Source organism: Colossoma macropomum, unplaced genomic scaffold, assembly GCF_904425465.1.
Source record: "Colossoma macropomum unplaced genomic scaffold, Colossoma_macropomum, whole genome shotgun sequence".
Lineage (NCBI taxonomy): Eukaryota > Metazoa > Chordata > Actinopteri > Characiformes > Serrasalmidae > Colossoma > Colossoma macropomum.
In genome coordinates, this window is record NW_023494802.1 from 23,535,876 (window position 1) to 23,558,967 (window position 23,092).

Consider the following 23,092-nt stretch of genomic DNA (forward strand, 5'->3'; position numbering starts at 1 on the left):
CTGATGTTTTAAAACATTGGGAAACCAAATGTGAATAAGCTTCACAGCAAGAAGGGCCTGGGTTTTGATTCTTTCTGTGTGTAGTTTGCATCTTCTCCCCATGTCTGCGTGGGTTTCCTCCCACAGTCCAAAGACATGCAGTCAGGCCAATTAGACACACTAAACTAGGTGTGAGCGTGTGTGTGGATGTGTATGTCTGTATATCTGTCTGTCTGCCCGGTGATGGACTGGCGACCTGTCCAGGATGTTTCCTGCCTCCCCCCCCAGTGAGCGCTGGGATAGGCTCCAGCTCCCCCCATGACCCAGAAGGATAAGTGGCTTAGATAATGTGTGTGTGTCATAAAGTGGGTTTTTAATATTGTGAGGTTCGACTATGCTGACATGCATAAATAAATGGAACTATGAAAGGATTAGTATTTTAAATGTTAAACATAGTAAACGTAGATTAGCCTTTTCTCATTTTTGACAGTGAATAAACGCACACACTCTTGACATTACCTCGTTGTTGGTCTAGTGTGAATATAGGTTGACTGCTCTCACTTCCTCTTTGACTTTGACTCATAGAATTGGTTTCGAGCATCTGGCCATGTGGTGCCTAACAGCAAGATCAAAGAGCCACAGAGCAATGGGCTGCAGAAAGACATGAAAAACGGAGTGCCCGGGAAGAAGAGGGGTCGAAAACCCAAAGAGCGCCCCCCCGAGACCACCTCCATCCCAGCAAAGACTTCGAGCCCTTCCGGAAATGCCCCTGCTCCAGCTCCCACCCATCTTCAATGCCCAAATCCAAACACAACCCCAACTGCTACTCAGCCCCCGGCACCTGCCACCTCCAACAGCACCCCAGCCCCAACAGCCACGCTTGTGGACAGTGGAAGTCTAGCCCAAACCAGGGACTTGCAGCCCCCCGTGAAGAAGAGGGGCAAACCTAAGAAAGTGCAACTATCCGAGTAACATGGCTTTCACAACTTCAACACCAGACAGGATGCTGTTAGTCATACGCCAGTAAATTAATGAAGCTAGGCTGAATCTCCGCCACACAGGTGAAGGATTACACAGAAGGTAGAGGTGATAGAGAATAACAGAAGGAGGAGGAGAGCAAGAGAAAACGACAACATTTAGCTCTTGTATTAGTTTCACACTGATCTGTTTTTTAATCCGATATATACATATACAGTATATGTGTCTACTGGTATATGCCAATATATAATAGTCCTTTTTCATTCCATTTTTAGAGTTCATTTCAGTTATTAAGCTGTTCAGACAAATGGGGTTAATTCTAATCAATGCCGAGATCCCACTTTATATATATATTCTGTATGTAAACAGAAATGTTTTTAGAGCAAAGAACTCATTTCAGATGGAAACATTTCGATATGTCCAGTAGTTTCATGTTGTGTTTTGAAAGGTTTTTTATTATTATTTGAGAAAAAAGGATATCCAAGTTATTCAGTTAGCATGGTGCGCTAATTTACGACTGGTGTTTTATCACGGATATACTTTGTTGTGTATATATACAATATCTATATCTATATATGAATACTGTATATACAGAGGAATTCAATTTTTGTCCATTGTTTTCCAGCAAAGTCAGTCAGAAATATTCCATTTTCTTTGATGGTCATCGTTTCATTTGCTTTCTCCTCTGGTGTATTGGGGATTATTAAAGGCAGCTGAATGGTGGGGCAGAGTTAGATAGCCGTTGGAACAGTCTGCTTTCAGTGCAATAGTGTCGCTTTTGTGGTTCGTGTCTAGTCTCTTGCTCGGAATCATAAGAGGTTGAAGCTTGCATCCCTGTGTAAAACTCCCTCCCTGTTTCAAGTAGTTGTAGTATACAACAGTTGGTCTTAGGTCATTGTTAACACCCTCAGCTGCTTCGAAAATAGGTTTTAATACTTTGTGCTCTCATTTTTTTAACAGCTAACATCTAAAAAATGACAGTGACCGTGGAGTTAGAGGAGGCATTGGAGTTCGACTGAAATATATAATTCAGACATAAACAGTAATAGAAGTTCAAAAAGAGAGCACAGCTTTGAGGTTTACCCTGCATTGGTTAGAACCCAAACTGCAGGAAAAGATAAAGCTTCTTTGATATAGGAAAATCCACTTTGACGTCTATGATGTCATTTGTGTGTACTTAAGCTAAAAACAGATCGAAGATTACATACACTTACTCTGAACGCTCAAATTTTTTATCTGTAGCTCTAAATGAACATCTAAACACCCAAATTCCTGAATTCAGGTTCTTTCTTAGACAAGAGAACTCATATAAATCAGCTGCATATATATATATATATATATATATATATATATAAAGCTAAATAAATATTTTATCCTTCTCGAAATGTACGCTTGAAAAGCGCATTCTATATGACCGTGAGTTGGTTTGTCTTGGGCTGTTGATAGAGTCTCTGGCATTTCTTTAAGTCATTTTGAGGCATGCAGCAGTTAAAGCAATGCATATAGACTGTACATGAAGACCTCAGTGATGGTATGCAATACTGAGAGTGTTTTACCTGGCTGATAGAGATGAAAGGTGAAGCACTGAACAGCACAATCAGGATGATTACTACAGGAATTCAATGATAAGTTACAATAGAGGCTTAAAATGAGAAAGATTTGGAAAAGGATGAATTACAGCTCTGTTTCATGAACTGTTGTTTGGATATCTGTCAGTGATCCTGTACATAACTATACCTGATACTCTGATTAAGGTCTGTTGAGGGAAAAAAAAAAAAGAAAAAACGCTCGTCTTGCACTTTAACCCCTCTTCCCCTCCCTCCCTCTTATCTTGCACTTTGCAGGCACTGTTAGGCTTCCACCCCTCATTCCCCCAACCAGGTTAGACAGTGTCTTTGAAGCTCATCTGGGACTGAATTGGAATCTTAAAGGGCCCATATCATATAGAACTGAATTTGTGAAATAAAAGAGTTTAACGTACGGTGTAATCATTGTTAAAGTTTCAAAACTTACCATCCACTCACCCGTTTGTATACAGTTTATATGTGGAAGCAAAACTGCAAAAACAGCCTGTTTGTAATTCACCGAGGTTGTGGTGTCACAACCACAAACATATTTTCAAATGGTCACCAATTTAGCCGACAGCAGTTTAGCCCACCCTTTCACATTGATTGTCCTACTGCATATATTAGCCCAATGTTTTTTTTTAAGGCACAATACAGGATGGCCAGTTAAAAAACAGGTCATTTACATATATTACTCTTAAAAGCACAGAAACAGAAATAGCTTGTCCAATTCTAAGGGATAATGAAAGGTTGGAAAATGGTCACAACTCTTGGTAACTGAAGACATACACACAATGATATCAGAATAATATAGACATCAGCAGATAATTGCTTAAAAAGAAATGAATCGGCATTGGATAAATGTTTAGATGTGACTGATATTTCCAACAATGTCATTTGACAGAAGAGCAGAATGTTTAAGTGGTGCTGGGCTATTTTGCTAAAATATCAGTTTTTTATTAATTTTACTGCATTTTTAATATGTATTTTATGATTTTTTTGTGTATCAGCATTACAGATACATACATGAAAAATATCAGATATCAGCATCGGCCTGCAGTTCCCACATCAGTGCAAAATTCAGTAGGAAAAATAAAATATAAACCATTTATAGATTATAGGCCCTTTAAGCATTTCAAAAGCCAGTCTCACATCTGCACAAATAGGCATTTTCAGCCAACTTCCACCATGTGGGAGAAATAGTCCTAGGTGCAAGGACTGCTAGTCCTCCATGTCCCAGTGTATGAAACATGTCAAAAGTGAAACGAAATGAAATATTAAGCCATAAGTGTCCCTGTGAAGGTGACTAATGGAAGCAGTGTGTCTTCCTCAGTTTGTACACGGTGTTGAAAATTGAAAGGAATATCAAATGTTTCTCTTTCTTTTGTTTCAACAGATGACTATTTATTCCAAGACCCTGATTATTCTAACTGAGGTACTTGAAACCATGAACAAATTGCCATAAGAATTATTATCTGACCATAGGTCGCCAATAGAGAAAAATGCTAAATTATGAAATGTATATTTATATCTATTGAGCAAAATGTAATAAGCTCACTCAAAGTGGCACACCGAGTTTATTTTATACTTTTCTTGTAAATACGATCATAATAGCAATCTCATAACGCTTTGAGTAACCTAGGGTTGAAACGTCAAGGTCAGGCAAAAAGGTGCTAGTAGCCGTTCTACCTTAAGGACTATCGAGTGTGACGTAAACCGGTCAGTCTGCTTTGCCATCTAGCCCTACTTTGTGGACATGAAATACCAAGTTTTATTTCAGAGCCAGACGGATTGTTCCGTAGCATCTGTACCACACTGTGGTTCTGTACAGCATTAATAGAACAACTTAAACACTTGTTTGGCTCCAGCTAAATGTCATAGCAAGAACCTTGTGAAGAAAGGACCATGCGACATACGTCATATATGCATGTAATGCCACCTGGTCAGAGAGTTCTGTTTTGTAACATTACTGCATACATCTTTGGCTACAAATTGGCAGCCATTAGACACGTGCTGTCTTTTTTTTTCTCCACAGCCAACATAATCTAGATGGAGCAGCACACCTTACATTTTGAAATCGTGTCTTGTCGAATGTATCTTTTGCAATGTCACAAAATACTGTTTCTTTGCTCTTTCATACTGAATGATATAAAGGCTGCCGTGTGTTGGTTTTTTGTAGGGATATCGTTATGTCTTGAGTTCAACAATCTGTCTTCCTAGATTATGTGGTGTACACATATGCAGCGGTTTTGGGCTTATATTGCAACAGATTTTCATTTGAATTGACAGCAATACAACATAACCCCTATATGTATCAGCTTTGCAGTTGAAGGCACTGTTTAGAATATAATTTCCAAAGCTCAGCGCAAAATTGTATCCATTTTCTCTTGCTTGTTTGCTTCTTTCCTCACACCCACCATTGCTTCAAACCAGTTGAATTATAGTCACGCTTTTCTATACGGTTTAAAATACATGTTGAAAATTTTGTCTTTTGTTAAAGCAAAAAGGGGTGTGTGCGTCTAAGTGTGTGTGCGTGTGTGTGCGCGCATGAGAGTGTGTGTTTTCTGTATTTAGTGCACTTGCTATCCCATGAAATAGGCTTGAATTTGAAGTGTTGGAGTGGTAATAGAGATTTTGGTGATTCTTGGCTGTGCAGTGTGACTTTTGTACCTGAAGGGGGTCTGTAGGTGCCCCTAGCCAGTTTTTAAAGTAGGTTTTCTTTTCATTACTTCTCGTTTCATATGGAATAAAGACTTCAGAACTAAACATTCGACCTACACACAAAGCCCTTTGATTATAAAGATTGTCGAGAAGTTTACAAGTGGGTGTAATAATGTGAGATTGGAAATGAAGATTAAGGTACTTAAGGGTAGTCCAGTTGAGGAGAAAAAAAGAGATGTTTTATTAAAAAGATTACAAAGTCTATTAACAAGTATCTAAAGATGGGAGTAACAGACGAGATGTCTTATTTCTTCATTGAAGTTTTTACCTAGGTTATCAGCAGTTCTAAATCTAAACCGTTATTATCATTCTTTTACAAAATTGTATTAACTGTGCATTAGTACCCCTCTAAATGATTAATAAAATGTTGTTGACTAAAGACTGCCTGATTTTATTATGTAAAGTACATGCACTGATGTGTACTGGGTGATTCTTTTTAAGATAAAGTAAATGTGGAAACTTTGCGCACCTACTCTTACCATAAATGAGTGTTTAATAGGCTAAAGACGACCCAAAGTTGATGAAAAGAAACCTGGGACTTGACGTATGAAGTATGAAGAATGCTATAGGCATACGTTCTGGACACCCTTATAGGGGGATTTCCACCAGTTTTTCAGAATTTCTGCATAATGCAGTTATGATGTAAGCAGAGTCATTCTGAGTGGTTTGATGTGAAATTTAGAGAAACTTGCAGACTTGGATTTCTTTACATTGGTAGTGAAAGAAACCAGAGGTTGTGATGTCTACAACACAAATACGGCCATTTTATTTACTATGCAAAATGACCAGTGAACCTACATTTGGGGCAGTCGTGGGCTGGAGGTTAGGGAACCAGCCTTATGACTGGAAGTTGGCCAGTTCGATACCCTGAGCTGACAGGGCATGACTGAAGTATACTTAAGCAAGACACCTAACCTCCAACTGCTCCCCGGGTGCTGTAGATAGGGCTGCCCACCGCTCTGCCTACGGCAATAAAATAAAAACATGTGAAACTACATATTCAGCAACATTTCATGTAATTGCTTTCTGTGAAGTGAGAGGCATTAAACATGCCAGTGACTTTGTTTACATCTTATTGAATGAACTATACTAAAAATCTGTGGAATTCCTCTTTAAAGCCACAAAACAGTATAATGTCCCAGTATCATGAGAATAGGTTTTAAGAAAAAACAAATTCTTAAGAGTCAAAGAAAACATATTTTGATGGCCATACGAAATGGCTCACCACCTCAATAACTACATTAACAACACTTTTAAATCCAAAACGTTTTTGTCATGATTTCTCAGAATTGTAGTAACAGTGCATTAACATCCCTCAAATGTTAATTTAAGACTTATTTTTGTATGTAAAATGTATTCCGTGAAGTCGGCAGAGCGACAGTTTAGGTTATATTTTACTGTACACCCACTTTTCATTTCACCATATATGAGTTTGAGCGTTGTTGGGCTAAGATCACCAAGTTGATGAAAAAGAAACCTGGGACTTGAAGTACACCAGGCTCGTTACCCTGCACGCCTGTAACGCAAGAAAACTACATATCCCACAAAGCCCGCGAAGAGGATGACGTAGAAACAGCTGACTGTCAAATCGAAAACCCACTATGTCTGCCGTGTGTGGTGAAGGAAGGGTGTCAGCGATGGAGAGTGGAGATAAATCCTCAACGAGGTCCGCAAGGTACATTTCATTATTCATAGAACCGAAAACTAACGTGTTAGACCACATATCGATATTAAGTGTGTTTGGCCCGTTTTAGTTACTGAAGCTTTGCCCACGCACGCAGCTCTGAACTGTCGCGTGGTGCCGCGGCACGTTCGCATCAGTCGTTGTTCTCTGAGGATGTTTAGTGAAATAAGTGACACTGAACTGAACAGGTAAATCCTCTGAACTCGGACACGTGTTACGTCTTCCCGGCATGTTCCTCAGAGAAGTTTCACTGTTTTGGGGAAATAGCTACTTAGTTTTCAGGACAGACTCTAAATGCGCTGTTGAGTGCTGAGTGAGTTAAAATAGCTCATCTCGTTCAGGGTTTCTTTATGCTGGCTAGTTAGTTAACATGCTTTCCGCTGGGTCACCGTCGGCGAGTGAATTTATTTAAACTTCTTAAAGTGGTTCGCTTAGACTCAAATTCTGATGAAAATGTTAAAATTTCTATATCTTCAAAACTGCTTATTATTGCATATTATTATATTTATTTAGACTAGTAGCTTCATCCTTTGTGTTGACAGTATCTCTTGAACTGTTTAGCTTATCTGCTGTCACCGTCTGTGAGGGGCTTTGAATTGTAACAGATAACGTATTTTAAGTATCACTCTCATGACGTCTGTACATTCGCCCACCGTTAACAAGACTGTGCTATGTTGAAGTGAAGGGATCCACAAGTTTAAAAAAAAAGAAGGAAAGAAACTTTAGTTTCTAATTTCTTTACACATACGTAGACGCTTAGATAATGAATAAAGAAGAAGTATTTGGCTCATACTATATAAATTACGCAAGACCTTTGTTTATAGATTCATGGCAGAAACCACACCTCGTGTTTACAGGGTGAAGCATGCTTCCTTTAGTGAACATTAAATGTCCCACACCACCACAAGAGGGTGTAATAACCTAACTACATTTAAGCGGAGCGCTGCTGTTGTCGTGTAATTAAAGTCATTGGCCTGTTATTACAGGCCTTATTGCAATATTTTAAACGCTGTTCGGCACTTTCCGGTTATAAAAACCAACCAGCTGTCAAGTGTTGTGCTCGTGTTTAGAAAATACTGCATTACGAAGTTGATTTAAAAAGTGTACAGGACAGATTATGCCTTTAGACACAGTGTGCCACCCACTCGTTGTGTAGTTTAATCCTGTGTAAATTGTCCAGCTGAACCCTGAAACCCTTAACAGATTGGAATAGATTGGAAAATATCAACCATAACTCTTTCTAGCATGTTTCTCATTTAAATAGCACATTTGTGTGGGTGTGTGTGTGTTAACCTTGGGCCGATAATTGATATTGAATACTGCTGTAATTTGTGCTCATATTATGAAAATATTTTTCTTCCGTTTATTGCTTCAGCTTTATTTTATTTATTCATTGTCCTTGTTCAATCATTTTAATCTTCGGCTTGTTAAACAGAACATCACCTTGTGTACTACTTTCTACATTATAATGTCGATTTTCAGTCTGGGAAAGAATGCTGGGATACATGCAAATTACAAAACAAAAATTCTCATAAATGAGAGCTACTCTCTATTAGAGAGTAAAATGTACGAGCTTGTCCAGAAAAATAATGCCAGTTTGTTGATTTTGTTAGTAGGTTGATTTGACAGAGCCTCTCCTCCACTGCCGACCATGCCCAGTTAGTATAATGAATTGGATGATGTATCCTAAGATGGATTTGCAAACTGATGGTAGTATAATCTGTTTTTGTAGCACTGTTAACTTCCAGTTGTTCTCCATGTTCATTTGTTTGGAAACCAGATTATTACAGAACATGGTAAATCATTCAATAATATTGTAATCTAGCTCAGATTGTAATTATATGGTGGTTATATTACTGTCAGGAAAGACGTAAGCCAAGGCTCTGTAATGCTCACAGCTGGTGCTTCGTAACTGATTTTGGATCACGATTCTTTGTTGCAGTAATTCTGCAGACATAAATTCACATTACTGTCCAAGCTCAGTGTGTGTATACAGTACTGTGCAAAAGTCAGCGACAACTCTTCATTTATTTAATTTCCAGTCATAATGATCATTAAATACAAGTTATTCTTTATTAGCATCAGGAAATAAAGCAGCAAACACAGAAAATGACACAGAAGCCTCTGCAACTAAACATCATTTCACTTTCATTTCACAACAGCATTGTTACAGCACGTCTTCCATTAACTGTCTTAAATTTACATAAACCGGTTTCCATGAGCAGCAACCTTAGTTACCTGATCAACCTGTTTAGCCTGACCACATTTTAACATCCTCCATACATTTCTCACGTGAGAGCTCTGAATCATCAAAAAGTTTTCCTTTGGTTTGGCCGCGGTACCGTAATCACATGCTTAGACCAAATATCCGCCAGCTTAATAAAGTGTTTAATCATAGTAGATTTAAATTTGTGTTTGCCTAAGCTTGATGATAAAGTGAGACACACAACAGGTCTTTTAATGTGCAGTCTATATTGGAGTTACTTTTGCATGTGTGTTTTTCAAGCATCTTTTATGCAAACTGTAATGAATGAGTATTTACATAGTTATAACAGTGTGTCTGTGGAGTCTCTGTTGGATGGGTGGGAACTAGGCCTGGACGAGATCTAAAAATAATTTTCATGATATTTTATCATTTAAAAATTGTGATAATCAATATTATCGCTTCTACCCCTTGGCCCACCCAAGCAAATACTGTAGCTTTGACCTACACTAACTGTTTTAATGAAAATCTTATAAAATATTGAGTAACTTAGCGTCTTTTGAAAAATACTTAATCTGTCGTTGTACTGAATGTTACTGCAAACACGTGCATTCGTGAGCTTCTTCTGGTGCAGGTTTATGGCAACTTGCGTGCTAACAGCGCTCCCTGCTGGATAAACTTTGGCCTGCAAGCAATTTTCAAAGCCATGGCCACGTGCTTTTCACATTAAAAAACAAGGTGTTTTCCGTCATCATTTTCATAATTCAACCAGAGAACTTGTAGAGAGGAGAAGTACCACTCTGTATTGTCTTCCAGGTTTCACGCTCCCAAGCATGTCCAAAATGAATGGGTTAAGATGGAGCATTTGAGCAAATTCATGGTTTATAAAGGCTTAAACATGTTTATTGTGAAAGGATACATTCATTTCCTGCACACTGAATAGTATAAAACATTTTAACACTGCTCTTATATTTTTAAAAGCTTTTAAACTCAAGTTATAGGAGTTTAAAATGGTGCCTCATGTACGTCCCTGATGTCTGTGAGCGCGAACAGCCAATGAGCTGCTTCACTCGCCAAACAATCAGCACTCAGTAGCAGTAATGCTAGCGTCCTGCTGCCCAAAACACGCTGTAGAAAGAAGGAAACATACAGGTGAGTTTTCTTTGCTTTTTCAGTGAAATACGTCCTTCTACTTTTTAAAAGTAAAGGAAAGTTCTGGGCAAGTGATTAGAAACTATTTTAACTTTTCGTTCATAACCGTTTAGCTCCATTTATCCCCATTCATTGAGGACTCGCGGGTGCCCTCTGCTGTTTACAGTCCTGTTTTTGATATAACGGGGGAAATAGGAATTGGCCAGGCTCATCATAAACCGGCTCTGATTCAACTAACCACCAGGACACTTAATCTGTACAGAAAATACTGCAAATTTTACTTAGTAAATCACAAGCCACAAAGCCAGTGGGGAGTTTACTTAAACGTAGCTTTTTAAAAGCCTCATTATAACTCAGTGTTTTAATTGTAAAAGTGAATAAAACATTATTTCTACATATTATTCAATATTATTTATTAAATTTTTTGAGAACACCAAATTGGGATCAGTAGAACTTTTTCTCAAGGTTATATTTTTCTCAAAGGTAATATTCAGTCACTTTAGCCTAACTGCAGTGAGTCACTTTGAAGCCAACTGAAGTTACTAAGCACATTAGCATTTATTGTCAATTCCATTCACTCAAGCTACACTTAGCATAATGTAAAATAAGTAGAAGGGGAAGCCTTGCAGCAGCTAGCATTACAGCCCACAGCAGAGAAAGCTTCTGGACAAATCTTTCTCTCTCTCTCTCTCTCTCTTTCTCTCTCTCTCTCAAACAGTTAAAAAAAGGAACAGCCACACACTTCTTAAACGGGAACCCCAACATATTTACAAGCTGTTTAATGGTAAATTAGTCCTCTCTAGTTCTCTCTCAGTTCTTTTCCCAAAACAGCGATTATCGCCTTTTACACATCACCATTGGGTTACTTGTACATCATTGACGATTTCTGTTTACATCGGCCTATTGCCCAGGCCTTGTGGGAACTGAAGGATGCTCCTGTTCCTCAGTGGTGCAGGCGCTGCAAGGTTTCATCATGCTGTTTGTATGTGGGTGTGTGTCCCAAGAGAGGGGGCTGTGGTGAAGCTGTCCTGGGGGAGAGATTTGGTTGGTGGGGTGGTGGAGGTAGAGTCAGTCCCCATAGACACAGACACGTACAGACACGTTGACTTCTGAGTGAGGTCCCAGTAGTATCCTCTCTCTCTCTCTCTCTCTCTCTCTCTCCCTCTCCCTTTGCTCTGCATGACACAGCCACTTGATTTGTTTGTTTTCCTAGCCAAAGGAAAATCATTCAAAATCTCTCTCTCTCTCTTTCTCTCAGTCTCTCTCTCCTTTATCTCTTCATTGTTTTCTCCCTTTCTCTTCTCTCTCTTTCCCTCTCTCATACACTGTCTCTTTCTCTTCACTCTCTTTTCTCTTTCTCTCTCTCTGCTCTGCATGACACAGCCACTTTGTTTTCCTAGCGAAAGGAAAATCATTCAAAATCTCTCTCTCTCTCTCTCTCTCTCTCTCTCTCTCTCTCTCTCTCTCTCTCTCTCTCTCTACATTGCGACAGTAGATGCCACAGCCAGATGCCACTCTATTAGAGGTCGGTGCAGGGGGTGTGTGCGTGTGTGTGTGTGTTTCTGACACGCTCACACACTCCAACCTGCAGCTATTAATACCACCAGCCAACAGAATATGTGGAGAGATGTTATCCTCTTACGTTTGTTGGCAGGACGCACAGGAGGGAGGGAAAGAGGGAGACACAGAAAGAAAAATGAGAGAATAAGACTGGGAGAGATAGAGAGAGAGGAAGAGAGAGAGAGACTCTGTTGTACCTTCCACAGTAGCCAAAGTCTGCTGTTGCTAATGAGAAGGAAAAAAACAGTTTGTGGAAAGCATAGTTTCGTTTCTTCCCACTCTGCTTGTCCTTCTTGTTCTCTCTCTCTCTCTCTCTCTCTTTCTCTGTATGTTTCGTTTTCTCTACTTCTGTACTCAACACACCATCTTTACAGAGGACACACATGCTGTTAATGCTGCACCCATATGTTTGTATGTGAGTGTTTTGTGTGTGTGTGTGTGTGTCGCACGCACGGGGCAGTGAGCTGATATATAAGCTCAGTCCTCACTGAGCAGCTCTTTCTCCTGTGAGTGCTGCGTTCACTATGAACACTCTTCCAGCCTATTCAGGGGCCAGAATCTCAGGCTGCTGGGCACTAAGGGCTGATGGCAGGTGAGTCTCCACTGTTTATTCATTATCTTTCTCTCTCTCTCTCTTTCTCTTTCTCTCTGATCTCAGTGCCTTTCTCTTCAGAGCTCAGAAATGTTTTGTTGGTCATTTTTTAGGCTGCAACTGACAGCTTCTTCAGCATGTTGTATTTCAACACATTCTGTCTTAGTTTTGTGTTAGTACTTCATATATAGAAGCTATGGTAGGCTGTGGTTTATGGTTAGAGTTGATAGTTTGATAGTTGAGAAGGGCAGCATGTTGCATCTCTAGCAGATGGTCTTGTTTACTGTTTATTGTTCTTATCAGGAGTGGCTAACTTTGTCAGCAATGTTTTTTTTGCACTTTGAGCTCAGTGATAACTTACAGTGAAGTTACAGTGAAACAAACTCAGACAGTCTTAGACATATTACACTATTTAGAAATCAAGATATACCGAAATAAAAACAATTAATAACAGTAGAAGCAGCTACAACAACAGCAGCAGCAATAACAATAGAAGTAAATAATAACGATGATATTGATCATTATTCCTATTATTATATCAATTGTGTGTTAAGCTTTATGAACAGTTTAAAAGGCGTGTAGCGTTTAAAGGGCCCACATAATGGAAAACCTAATTTTTTGAAAATAATATGTTACCATTGTTAGTTTTAAGTTTCAAAACCAACTGTTTACTCCCCAGCGCATATGATCCATATATGTTGCTGTTAAAGCAATCTTTTTGAATTCACTGTTTTAATAACATCACCAAAAGCCTTTTCATTTCCTTATATTCATCCTTTCAGCCTGAAGCAGTTGAGCCACAGCTGTTTTCATTGATGTTATAAGGGGTGTTCAGTCTGGACTACATTTTTGAGTCACAATACAGGGATAATAATTACTTGTTTATCAATTCTCTTATTTACTTAATCTAGTTGTTACAACAAGCTGTTGTGTATATGTTTTTTTATTTATGAAAGTGGTGGCTTTTTGTATCAAACCAGTGTAGGTTTTGTGTGCATGGCTAATTAGGAATGGTTGTGATGGTTGTGTATGGAGTCCCAGGGCACGCCTTGCTACGCAAGGTATTAGCAACTGTGCAATAGTGAGTCAAATGTGGGCATTTGCATGTAGCCAGTCATCTGAAGTGTTCAAAGTGCAAAATGTGCAGTTGACACTTTCAGTACACAAATTTCATTGTGATCATACAGGGGAAAAAGGCCCTAACTCAACAGCTGACCGGCTCCAATTAGGATTGTTAAACAATTATACTATTAAGAGATGTGATTTCTGTAATAGATAATAATATGGGGGGAGGTGAATTTCCATTTTCTTCCAGAAAAAACGTCTTAGGCATTAATTGCCATGGTATGTGCTATGTAGCTCTATAGTGAACTAGCTTTGTACAGAGAAATAAAAACGTGGGCCAAGCCAAAACTGAAATGAACCTAAAGTCATAGTAGTCATATTACAATTCATATGACCATTATATGATAAAAAGATTTAGATTTAAAATTTAGTGGCAACATGTGCAACAAAATAAAAATACTGACTACAATGTTTTATTATTTGTAATTCAATCATTTTTAAGTTGTCCCAAATTCTGTTACATGGGACAGTGTCAAAGACATGCTTTTACAGTGAAAAATCTGATATGACCAAATTAAGAAAGATGAATGTATAATCCGAATATGTGGACTATATGGGTTGCATTAATTTGCTGCAAGAGACAGACCTGGTGCTTAGCTTTGTGAAAATAGAGAAGTTGCCTTACTTTTGTTTTTGTTATTTTACTTTTGGTACACTAAATGTAATAAAAGTATCACAGTGCTGAGCAATAACATCAGTTTATGAGGCACAATTTGTGAATTTGTAGCAAGAGATAAAGCAAAGATGAGCAAGAAATAAACTCAAAAACATAAAATCCAAGAGAAATGCAAGAAAAAAATGTAAGAATAACAACTAGAGTGAGGAAAAAATGACAGGAACCATAAAGGACTACAGAGAAGCAGTGAAGGCAGGGAGGATCCATCGGCTAGGGCCTGGGACAGCCATCTTTTAATTTGTTTACCTTAAGAAACTAAACACAGTTACCTTTGACATAGTTCATCTAAAATAATATTAACTGTCTTAAATGACCTAACATGCTGCCATATATGAGAAAACATGAACAATGTACTGTACATGTATATTTATTTATAAAAACCTCTTCAGACCTTGGAACGTATATTGTTTTATAGTTGCTCTGAGTAGACACCCAAAAATACTAAATGGTAACGTAACGCTTGGATTTGAACCAGTGTTCTAATAATTTGTCCGACCCATTAAGCAATTCTACCGAGTGTGTGCATATCAGTAGTATGGTGTAGTAACTTGGTGTTGCAAATGTATTATTGTGTATTTTAATGTTAATTCAGTACAGAATCACCGTAATATTACTACTTAGTTTAACTTCTGCCTAAAGGGGTTTTGGAAGGTTACTTGCAGCAAATTTCATTAAAGTTAGAGGTCAAACCACCACAATGTATATTGTCATATTGCCCAGCCGTACATTTGTATTTAAATTGTTTAAGATTTGTGTTGTCTTTGAGGGTTGGGGCTATTTATTTCTGAGATTTGTATGGTATTCATGATATGATTAAATGCGTATCAATGGACAACGTCACACCGGTATGTTCTTTTATATTGGTATCCCTCCCATCTCCAGAATAAAGTAAAAACAGTGCTTAACTCAGGTTTGACCTCAGGTAGCTGTGCAGCACTGAGTGCCGCCTTGGTTTCACAGTGCAAATTAGACATTGCTGACACATGTGTATGTCTTGCTTGAGAAACACTGTTGCGACAGCCCCCACTGAACCCTCAAGGAAGGGCAGGGTCTGTTGTAAGCAATCTAATCTGTTATCACTTTCTCATTATACTTTGGTTGGACTGATAATGCAGTGAGACTCACACAAACACACACCCCTGAGGTGTGTTCAGGTGAGTTCACCACTGATAAAATAATATAGGGCACCTCCACAAGTCTGTTTGCTTTGATCCATACTAGTTGTAGCTCAGGGCACTTGCAGTAAGTTGAGTTGTTCAGGAATTCCTCAGAAACCTGTAGCTGCAAGCAAAAAGAGCAAAAACAGTGGTGCGAAGCCAGTCGTATACTCAGAACAAAGACTGAGAAATAGTTGTTTGTTGTTTTGATGGCTAACTTTTTGTCGTCGTCTGCCGGGGATGTTTGGCTCGCTCGCCTACTTTAGTAAGTGTTTCTGATTACTTGGATTAACTGTATAACCAGAGACCATAGGTCAGTCTTGGACTGTTGCTGTCATTGGTGGCATAAGGTTACTCCAAACATACTGCTTTCACTATGTTTGAGTACACTACTGAAACCTGTGAGGGCTTTAAATTGTCTAAAATGTTTTATGAAACTTCCTTTGTAATGTTTGGATCTTCCAACACAAACTCTGGCACTTTTTATATTTTACTGAAACACTTTTTCTTTGACAGCACTCCTCATTCAAAATAAATAAGTAAATCTCAATTACTCAGCCATTTTAGCTTTGTGTTCGGTCAGCTGATGAGAAATTACTAGATTAAGTCAGTCTCACAAAAGAAATGTTTAAAACTTTACAAGAAGGATACATTTTTACAAATTGGACAGGAACTCTGCATTAAAACATGGCTATACAGAAAATTGTGTGGATTTGCAGTTGGGGGAACTTGTTTGTGTGATACTGTGCAGACAGTGGAGCTTTCTGAAGGTATGGTTGTGCTATAAGGCATGACACACTCACATGTACATAAACAAATCTTACTTCCCCTCTAATGTTAATGAGATTTAGTTTTGGTTGTCCATCATGTGCGAGAGGCAAATACAGTGTGCTGCGCTTTAGCTTCTACCTGTCCTGCTGAAGGCTAAACATAAGTACGTTTGCTGCTTTCCTTTGTTCACATCTATTTACTTAAATCCAGAGGATGATAACACACAATGTCGACATAAACATACAATTGTGAAAGCTAACAGCAATGAAAATAAGTGCGATTTATTCAAATAATTGTGATTAGGCGATCGTGTAATAATTGTGACAGGCTAATGTTGTTGCTGTTGAGCTTAACCAATAGATCAAGTATAACTCTGTTCATGTCTGATGCAGTGTGATCTTGTATTTTTAATACCATCATTCATTTTCAGCTGAAAGAGATTTCTAGATAGTTCCATCCTTCATCCAGTCATTTAGCCCTGAAAGTCTTTGTGCATTGAAAGAATGCATTTCTTGCATTACTGTGGTTTGTACTGACATTTTGCTCAGCAAAAATGCTCACTATCTGGAGTAAAACCATCCCCAGAAAACAACAACATGCCTACTCAATGTTAATAGTCAATTGTTCACTCACTACTATCAGTAACACACCGATAATGTATATCCAACAAGGTCAGTGTATTGGTTGTTGACCCTACAGGGCATACATGACTGTACACTGTATACAAGTTTTACTGTCATCGAGTGGGCAGTAATATCTGTGTAAGTACTGTATTGCTAGTGTTCATGCATCACACTTGTCAGTTTCTCTGCATACATGCTGCTGTGTATCAGACTCGACTGCCAGATGTGTCAAAAGCCACGATGACACATTAATTTATTGCACAGGAAGTCTGAGTTCATAAAGAAAACCCAACAGGAAGTGAATGTGTCATTTTTCTTTCTGTCCATTTTGCTTCACAGTGGGGCAGAGGAAGGCTCTCTTGACAGACTCCTTCCCACTGTCAACACGGGCCTGTCACCACGGAAACGAACAACCAGCCAATGCAAATCGGAACCACCCCTGCTGCGGACTAGTAAGAGAACCATCTACACGGCTGGGCGTCCACCCTGGTACAATGAACATGGAACCCAATCCAAAGAAGCTTTTGTCATTGGTAAGTAGATTACTGTCGCTGAATCAAAGGACCTGGAGAGTAATTTTAGACCATGCTTAATATTAACCTTAGTTTAACTGTCTTATTGTCATAACTGTTAACTAGTTAACCCAGCCATGTTGATCATTTAAGGAAACTGCTCCAGCATTTCCAGCATTAAACTTGTAGAAGCTATTTATCTAGACAGTATATGTTTATTTTCTCAGAAAAAAACACTATTATAACAAATACAAATAGTATTAATACAATTAGTAGTCATTTTATGTCTGTCAGTGTGTTTGTTTAACCATTTCCAAATCTCTCCTCAAGGAAGCCCAGTATTATTTGCAGTTATCATCCAGTACCTTGTTTGTTTCACCAGTCCTTCATTATGTTGATTTGTGATGACTGGGGTGTCCAGAAGAAATTTGGAACTGAATTTTGTTCTTCAAACTAGCTCACAAGGAGACAAGAAAGTCTAGTCACTTTTATTATATTATGCTTGTTTGCATCTGTTGCAATGATATACAACAATACATGGGGATTGTTTTTTTGCACCTAATTGGTATGAAGTGCATCTTTATAGAACGTGTGTTGACACCCTTTGATGTCATTTCTATGCCGGGTGTAGATGTATACCAGATAAAGTCAAGAGTTAAGTTTTGCTTATGTTTAATAAAATGTTAATAAAACGTTGTCTGTAATTTACTTCCTGCATGTAATAACTAATTTGCTGTATCAAGCCAGTAGTAATTAAAGAGCTTTCCAAAAATGAACCGAACTGGGACCTGACCCTAAACAAACAATTAACAGATTTTGTCTAGCATTAAGCTGTAGCAAGTCATTTATTTGGCTGTTTTTTAGCTGCCCCAGTCAATGTGTTGTGATAAAGTACTGGGCAAGTTCAGATGGTGACAGAACCATTAGCAATCTGCTTAATGGCAAAATCTATGGAGAGAAACAAAACTGAAAGCATCCAGGTTTCATATTTAGTTTTTTACTAGGCTAACCTATCAAATGTTTAGTGGAATATCAGAAACATACAGTAAATCCAGACTGTGAAAAGAAAAGGCTATTAATAAAGCAGTTCATGATGGCTAGTGTTGGGAGTTTGTACTCTTTTTCCTTGTTTTAGTTGTCATTCATTGTTGAGCAGTGTGAAGACTAAACTCCAGTTTCATATGGATCTTACCCACAGGTCTGTGTGGAGGGAGTGCCTCGGGGAAAACCACAGTGGCCCGGAAGATCATTGAAGCTTTGGACGTTCCCTGGGTTGTGCTTCTTTCGATGGACTCCTTCTACAAAGTGAGATAATCATTTTCATGGCTCACTAAGTTACATATTCGGTAGATTTCTGGACACAGATATTAGCCGAGACTAATCTAGTATTTAAGGAATAAATTACTATGGAATCTGGGATTATCCATTGGACTTTGTAGTTAATGGATAGATGTCATGTGGATTTATTCATCCCTTTTGTTACCTGTGTTGTTATTGTTGGCTATCAAGATTCATATTTTGATTAGATTTTTTGATGACTGATTTCACTGCATGTACTTGTGCCTGTGTGCATGCCTGAGGGTTCCATGTGTTTTGTATGTGAAAGTAATGTACCGTACTTCCCTTTGGGAATGTGTTTCACACGTTCTGTCAGAGCACAGTTTGGTCATTAACAGGACTAAAGCCAGTGACCAGTGACCTTATCTGAATGATGCCCAGAAGTGTTTTACATGCCAAGTAATCACATGCTTCGTTGAGAGATTGGCTCAAAGTGGCAGTTCTGCATAATCCACAAGCGTGCAGCCTATACTGGAAGTGAAATACAATACTGTGCAAAAGTCCACTTTTACTTCCAGTCAAAATGGTCAAGTACAAGTTATTTATTTCTCAGGTGATGTTTCTGATGCAAGTAGGTATAAGATATAAGGAGAAAGTCAAAGAAAAATAAAGAAATAAAAAGAAATAGGGATGCACTGATATGGGAGTGGTGGGCTGATGTCGATATCTGATATTTTTCATGTTCATATCTGCCCATGCCAATATCAGTGCCCATATATTACCATTCATTAAATCTTGAAATTCAGTCGGTGTCTTCCTGGATTAGCAGTACAAAGTAACACTTAACCCTCTACAAATATAACACGGATTTGTAGAGGATTAAAAATGCAATACAATTAGAAAATGCAGACAGTGTAGCAGAGTATTTTTCCAATGTATTTTATTCCAACATACATTAAATATATCACCAAATTGTTTGAATTACTAGTCAAATATAAAGATCTGTAAATGCAGATAATCTGTTATTTACCGATATGGTTCCAGTATCATTGTGCATCCCTGGAATAACAGCAGTTACCAAAACTGGAGTTTTAAAAATTATTAAACGATATGAGGAAAGTTTGACTGTGTAGATCACCAAAAAATCAGACAAACAGTAGTTTTCATCTTTAATAGATAGGAGAAAGTCAATATTGAACTGTGGCAAAGTGTGGAAAAATATCCCTGCAGATTTCTCCAAAGAACTGAAAGCAAGTCTCCTGAAAAGGATGGAAACTGTAATAAAGGCAAAGTGTGGACACTTTAAATACTGACAGATTGTTTTTATATTCAGTAGTTGGGTCTTTTGTGTAATATTTTGCTATATATGTGATTTCTACTCTTTTCTGACACTGAAAAGTGAATAACTTATACTGAACTACCATTGTGACTGGATATACTGTATATAAGTAGGACTTGATTTGAAAGGGGATGCAAAGAATTTTTATCTCCCCAGTAAAAAAAAACTGGCTTTTGTAAAACTGCTGTCTCCCTTTCAATCTCCAGGATGAAGGAGAGAGATGGACATGTTCCTGACCCATTAGTGTCACACACAGTTATTTAATAGCCAGAAATTAGCTGTGAGCCTGTGTACTTTTAGCTTTACACTCACTGTAGTCACGGAGGAATTTACCACAGACTGAAGAAATCCAGTGTAAACACTTATAAGTGGCATTTACACTAAATGCAAACACACCAGACACACACCTCAGATGTCACAAGTGTGCTTGACAACTACAGAATCTCTTAGTTTGCAGCTGGACATCCAAACAGAATAAAATTCTAAACCTTTTAATGTTAATTAAATCCAGTTGAAAATGTTTCAGTGCTCTGACCTATCCCGTGTCTAATGTGATTCCCGTGGAGCTTTCAGAATATTTATTACTGTGCAAAGGTTCATAATATTCATTACAGTGCTGATTATGAAAATAACTGCAGTCGCTTTGCTAACAAAATGAAAAGATGAACAGGCAGGGTTGAAAGAGTAAGGAGACAAGGGTATTAGATCCCATGAGAGAAGAAGCACGAGAGAAAGAGGGCTGTGGGAATGTTTATAGACTTTTAATATGTTAGCTGCAGATGGCAGGATTATCTAATGTGAAACAGCCAGCTAAATACTGTTCTACATATGCTGTAATCTTGAGCTTGTTAGTGTGGAGATGTCGCAGTTAATCTCACCATGCATAATTATCTAGATGTAGTGGGGCAACACAGTTTGTTGTTCTTTTAGCTTTATGCAACATCAGCCATCACAGTACTGCTATCACAGAAGTCTGCACTATGCAAATGGGCCTCCAACCAATCACTTTCAAGCAAGATGAGCCTCTATGAGCCTCCAACCAATCATTTCCCCGCAAGATGAGCCTCTGTGAGCTTCTAATAAGCCTCCAACCAATTGCTGTCAATGTGCATAGGAGTTCAAGCGCAGTGCAGAAATTCATCTAAGATGTGACTACATGTGCCCACAGTGCACCTGAACTTAACATGCAATTCACTGAGGCACAATTCACAGTTAATCATGTAATGTAGCCCAACCCACTAAATGCATGTTTGTCAGGTTTTAAAGGGCACAAGGAAATAATGGAGACATCAACAAGCTTGAGACAAGTCAGAAAATGAGACAGACATATAAATCAGTTATTGAGTGTTAATAAATGAAGTTCTTTCCCACCAAACCTTTTAATAGAGTTTGTAAATCGATAACATAAATTGTGCATTTATGTTGCGGCCGTAGAAGGCTTTTGCTGTATTTCAGTGGTCATCAGAAGGATGTACATATAAGATAATATGATTTCACTCCATTTGGGTGCTTCTTGAAAGATGTGCCTACCACACGGAAGAAGACAGCAAGGAGCTCTGGAGAATAAGTATATACTAAAACCTAATGTATATACTAAACACCTAATATATATACTAAATATGCATATAAAGCTACTTCAGCTACTTTAAGGTGCACCCAGAGCTGACACAGGCGTTCAGTTGCCTCTTTAGAAAAACATTGCCAGTAGAAAGGGATGCACTGGAGCAGCTGCGCATGAGCCTAAGATCACCATGCTCAATGCTGAGCGTCATCCAGCGGGGTATATCATTGGGCTGTGGAGCACTTAAACTGTGTACTCTGGAGTGATAGCACAATATCAGCTATCAGTACTCGACCTCACTAATGCTTTTGTGGCTGAATGCAGTCAAATCCTCACAGCAATGTTTCAATATCTAGTGTAAAGGCTTTCCAGAAGAGTTAAGGCTCTTATAGCAGTAAATGGGTGACTCACTTCCTATTAATACTCTTATGTTGGATGAGCAGGTGTCTGCAAACTCGTGGACATACAGTCATGTGCAAAAGTTTGGGCACCCTGGTCAAATGACATGTTTTGTTGATGTGAAAATAAGTACACAGTCTCTACAGAGAACACACCTCTGCACATTTCAAAGCATAATTACTGTTCATTTGCTGAATTTAACATATTAAAGGGGAAAAAACATAAAATGTGGCTTGTGGTGAAGTTTGATATTTTATGTTATATTTTTTTCTAATCCATTTCCCAAAAAGTTGGGACGCTGTGCAGAGTGTAAATAAAAATAGGATGCAGTGATGTGCAAATCATGTAAAACATATTTTTAAAGGACAATACTACACAAAGACAACATATCGAATGTTAAAACTGAGAAATTGTATTGTTTTTTGAAAAATAAATGCCCATTTTGAATTTGATGCCAACAACACATTCCAAAAAAGTTGGGACAGGAGCATGTTTACCACTGTGTTTCATCACCTCTTCTTTTAACAACACTCTGTAAGCATTTGGGAACTGAAGAGACCAACTGCTGTAGTTTTGAAAGTGAAATGTTTTCCCATTCTTGTTTGATATAGGATTTCAGCTGCTCATCAGTTCGGGGGCTCATTTGTTGTATTTTTCATTTCATAATGCACCAAATGTTATCAGTGGGTGACAGGTCTGGACTGCAGGCAGGCCAGTTTAGCACCCGGACTCTTTCAATACAGAGCAGTGCTGTTGTAACACATGCAGAATGTGATTTGACATTGTCTTGCTGAAATAAGCAGGGCCTTCTCTGAAAAAGATGTCATCTGGATGGTAGCACATGTTGCCAAAACATGTATATATCGTTCAGCATTAATGGTGCCCTCACAGATGTGCACGTCATGCCATGTGCACTAATGCACCCCCATACCATAATGAGTAGTGGCTTTTGAACTGTGGACTGCTAATAAGCTGAGTGGTGAAGAATCCAAACCCTCTTGATTCCAAACCAGGGGACTCGATCTGTTGTTTGGACAAGTGAAGTTTATTCGTTGCGCGCGCAGGTTCCAGACACCCAGCCTTACGGGCTACACTGGGCTGATGCAGTTTTATAGCTGGACTGATGCCAAGACTAGACCCAGCTTATACAGGACAAGTAACAGGTGTGACAAACATGACCATATAAGGAGAAACACAAAATAGGCAGCCTAAAATAC

At 38.5% G+C, this 23,092-nt stretch overlaps 2 protein-coding genes across 7 annotated transcripts in view; both read left to right on the plus strand.

Annotated features, from left to right (window-relative positions):
• The window catches only part of znf512b (zinc finger protein 512B), a 71,591-nt gene extending 65,969 nt beyond the window's left edge, over positions 1-5,622 (plus strand). The window contains 1 exon segment of the mRNA XM_036591013.1: positions 565-5,622. Coding sequence (XP_036446906.1) covers positions 565-951 — 387 coding nt within the window. The 3' untranslated portion in view covers positions 952-5,622.
• Positions 5,623-6,809: 1,187 nt separating this feature from the next.
• uckl1b (uridine-cytidine kinase 1-like 1b) overlaps positions 6,810-23,092 on the plus strand; it is a 37,258-nt gene continuing 20,975 nt past the window's right edge. For 2 of the 6 annotated variants that reach the window (XM_036592300.1, XM_036592301.1), the window contains exons 1-3: positions 6,826-6,918; positions 17,126-17,319; positions 18,497-18,603. In XM_036592300.1, the coding sequence (XP_036448193.1) occupies positions 6,845-6,918; positions 17,126-17,319; positions 18,497-18,603 (375 nt within the window). In that variant the 5' untranslated portion in view covers positions 6,826-6,844. Of the gene's footprint in view, positions 6,919-11,868; positions 12,435-15,425; positions 15,658-17,125; positions 17,320-18,496; positions 18,604-23,092 lie in introns of those variants that run through there. The other 4 variants (XM_036592303.1, XM_036592304.1, XM_036592302.1 and 1 more) reach the window with 4 other exon arrangements.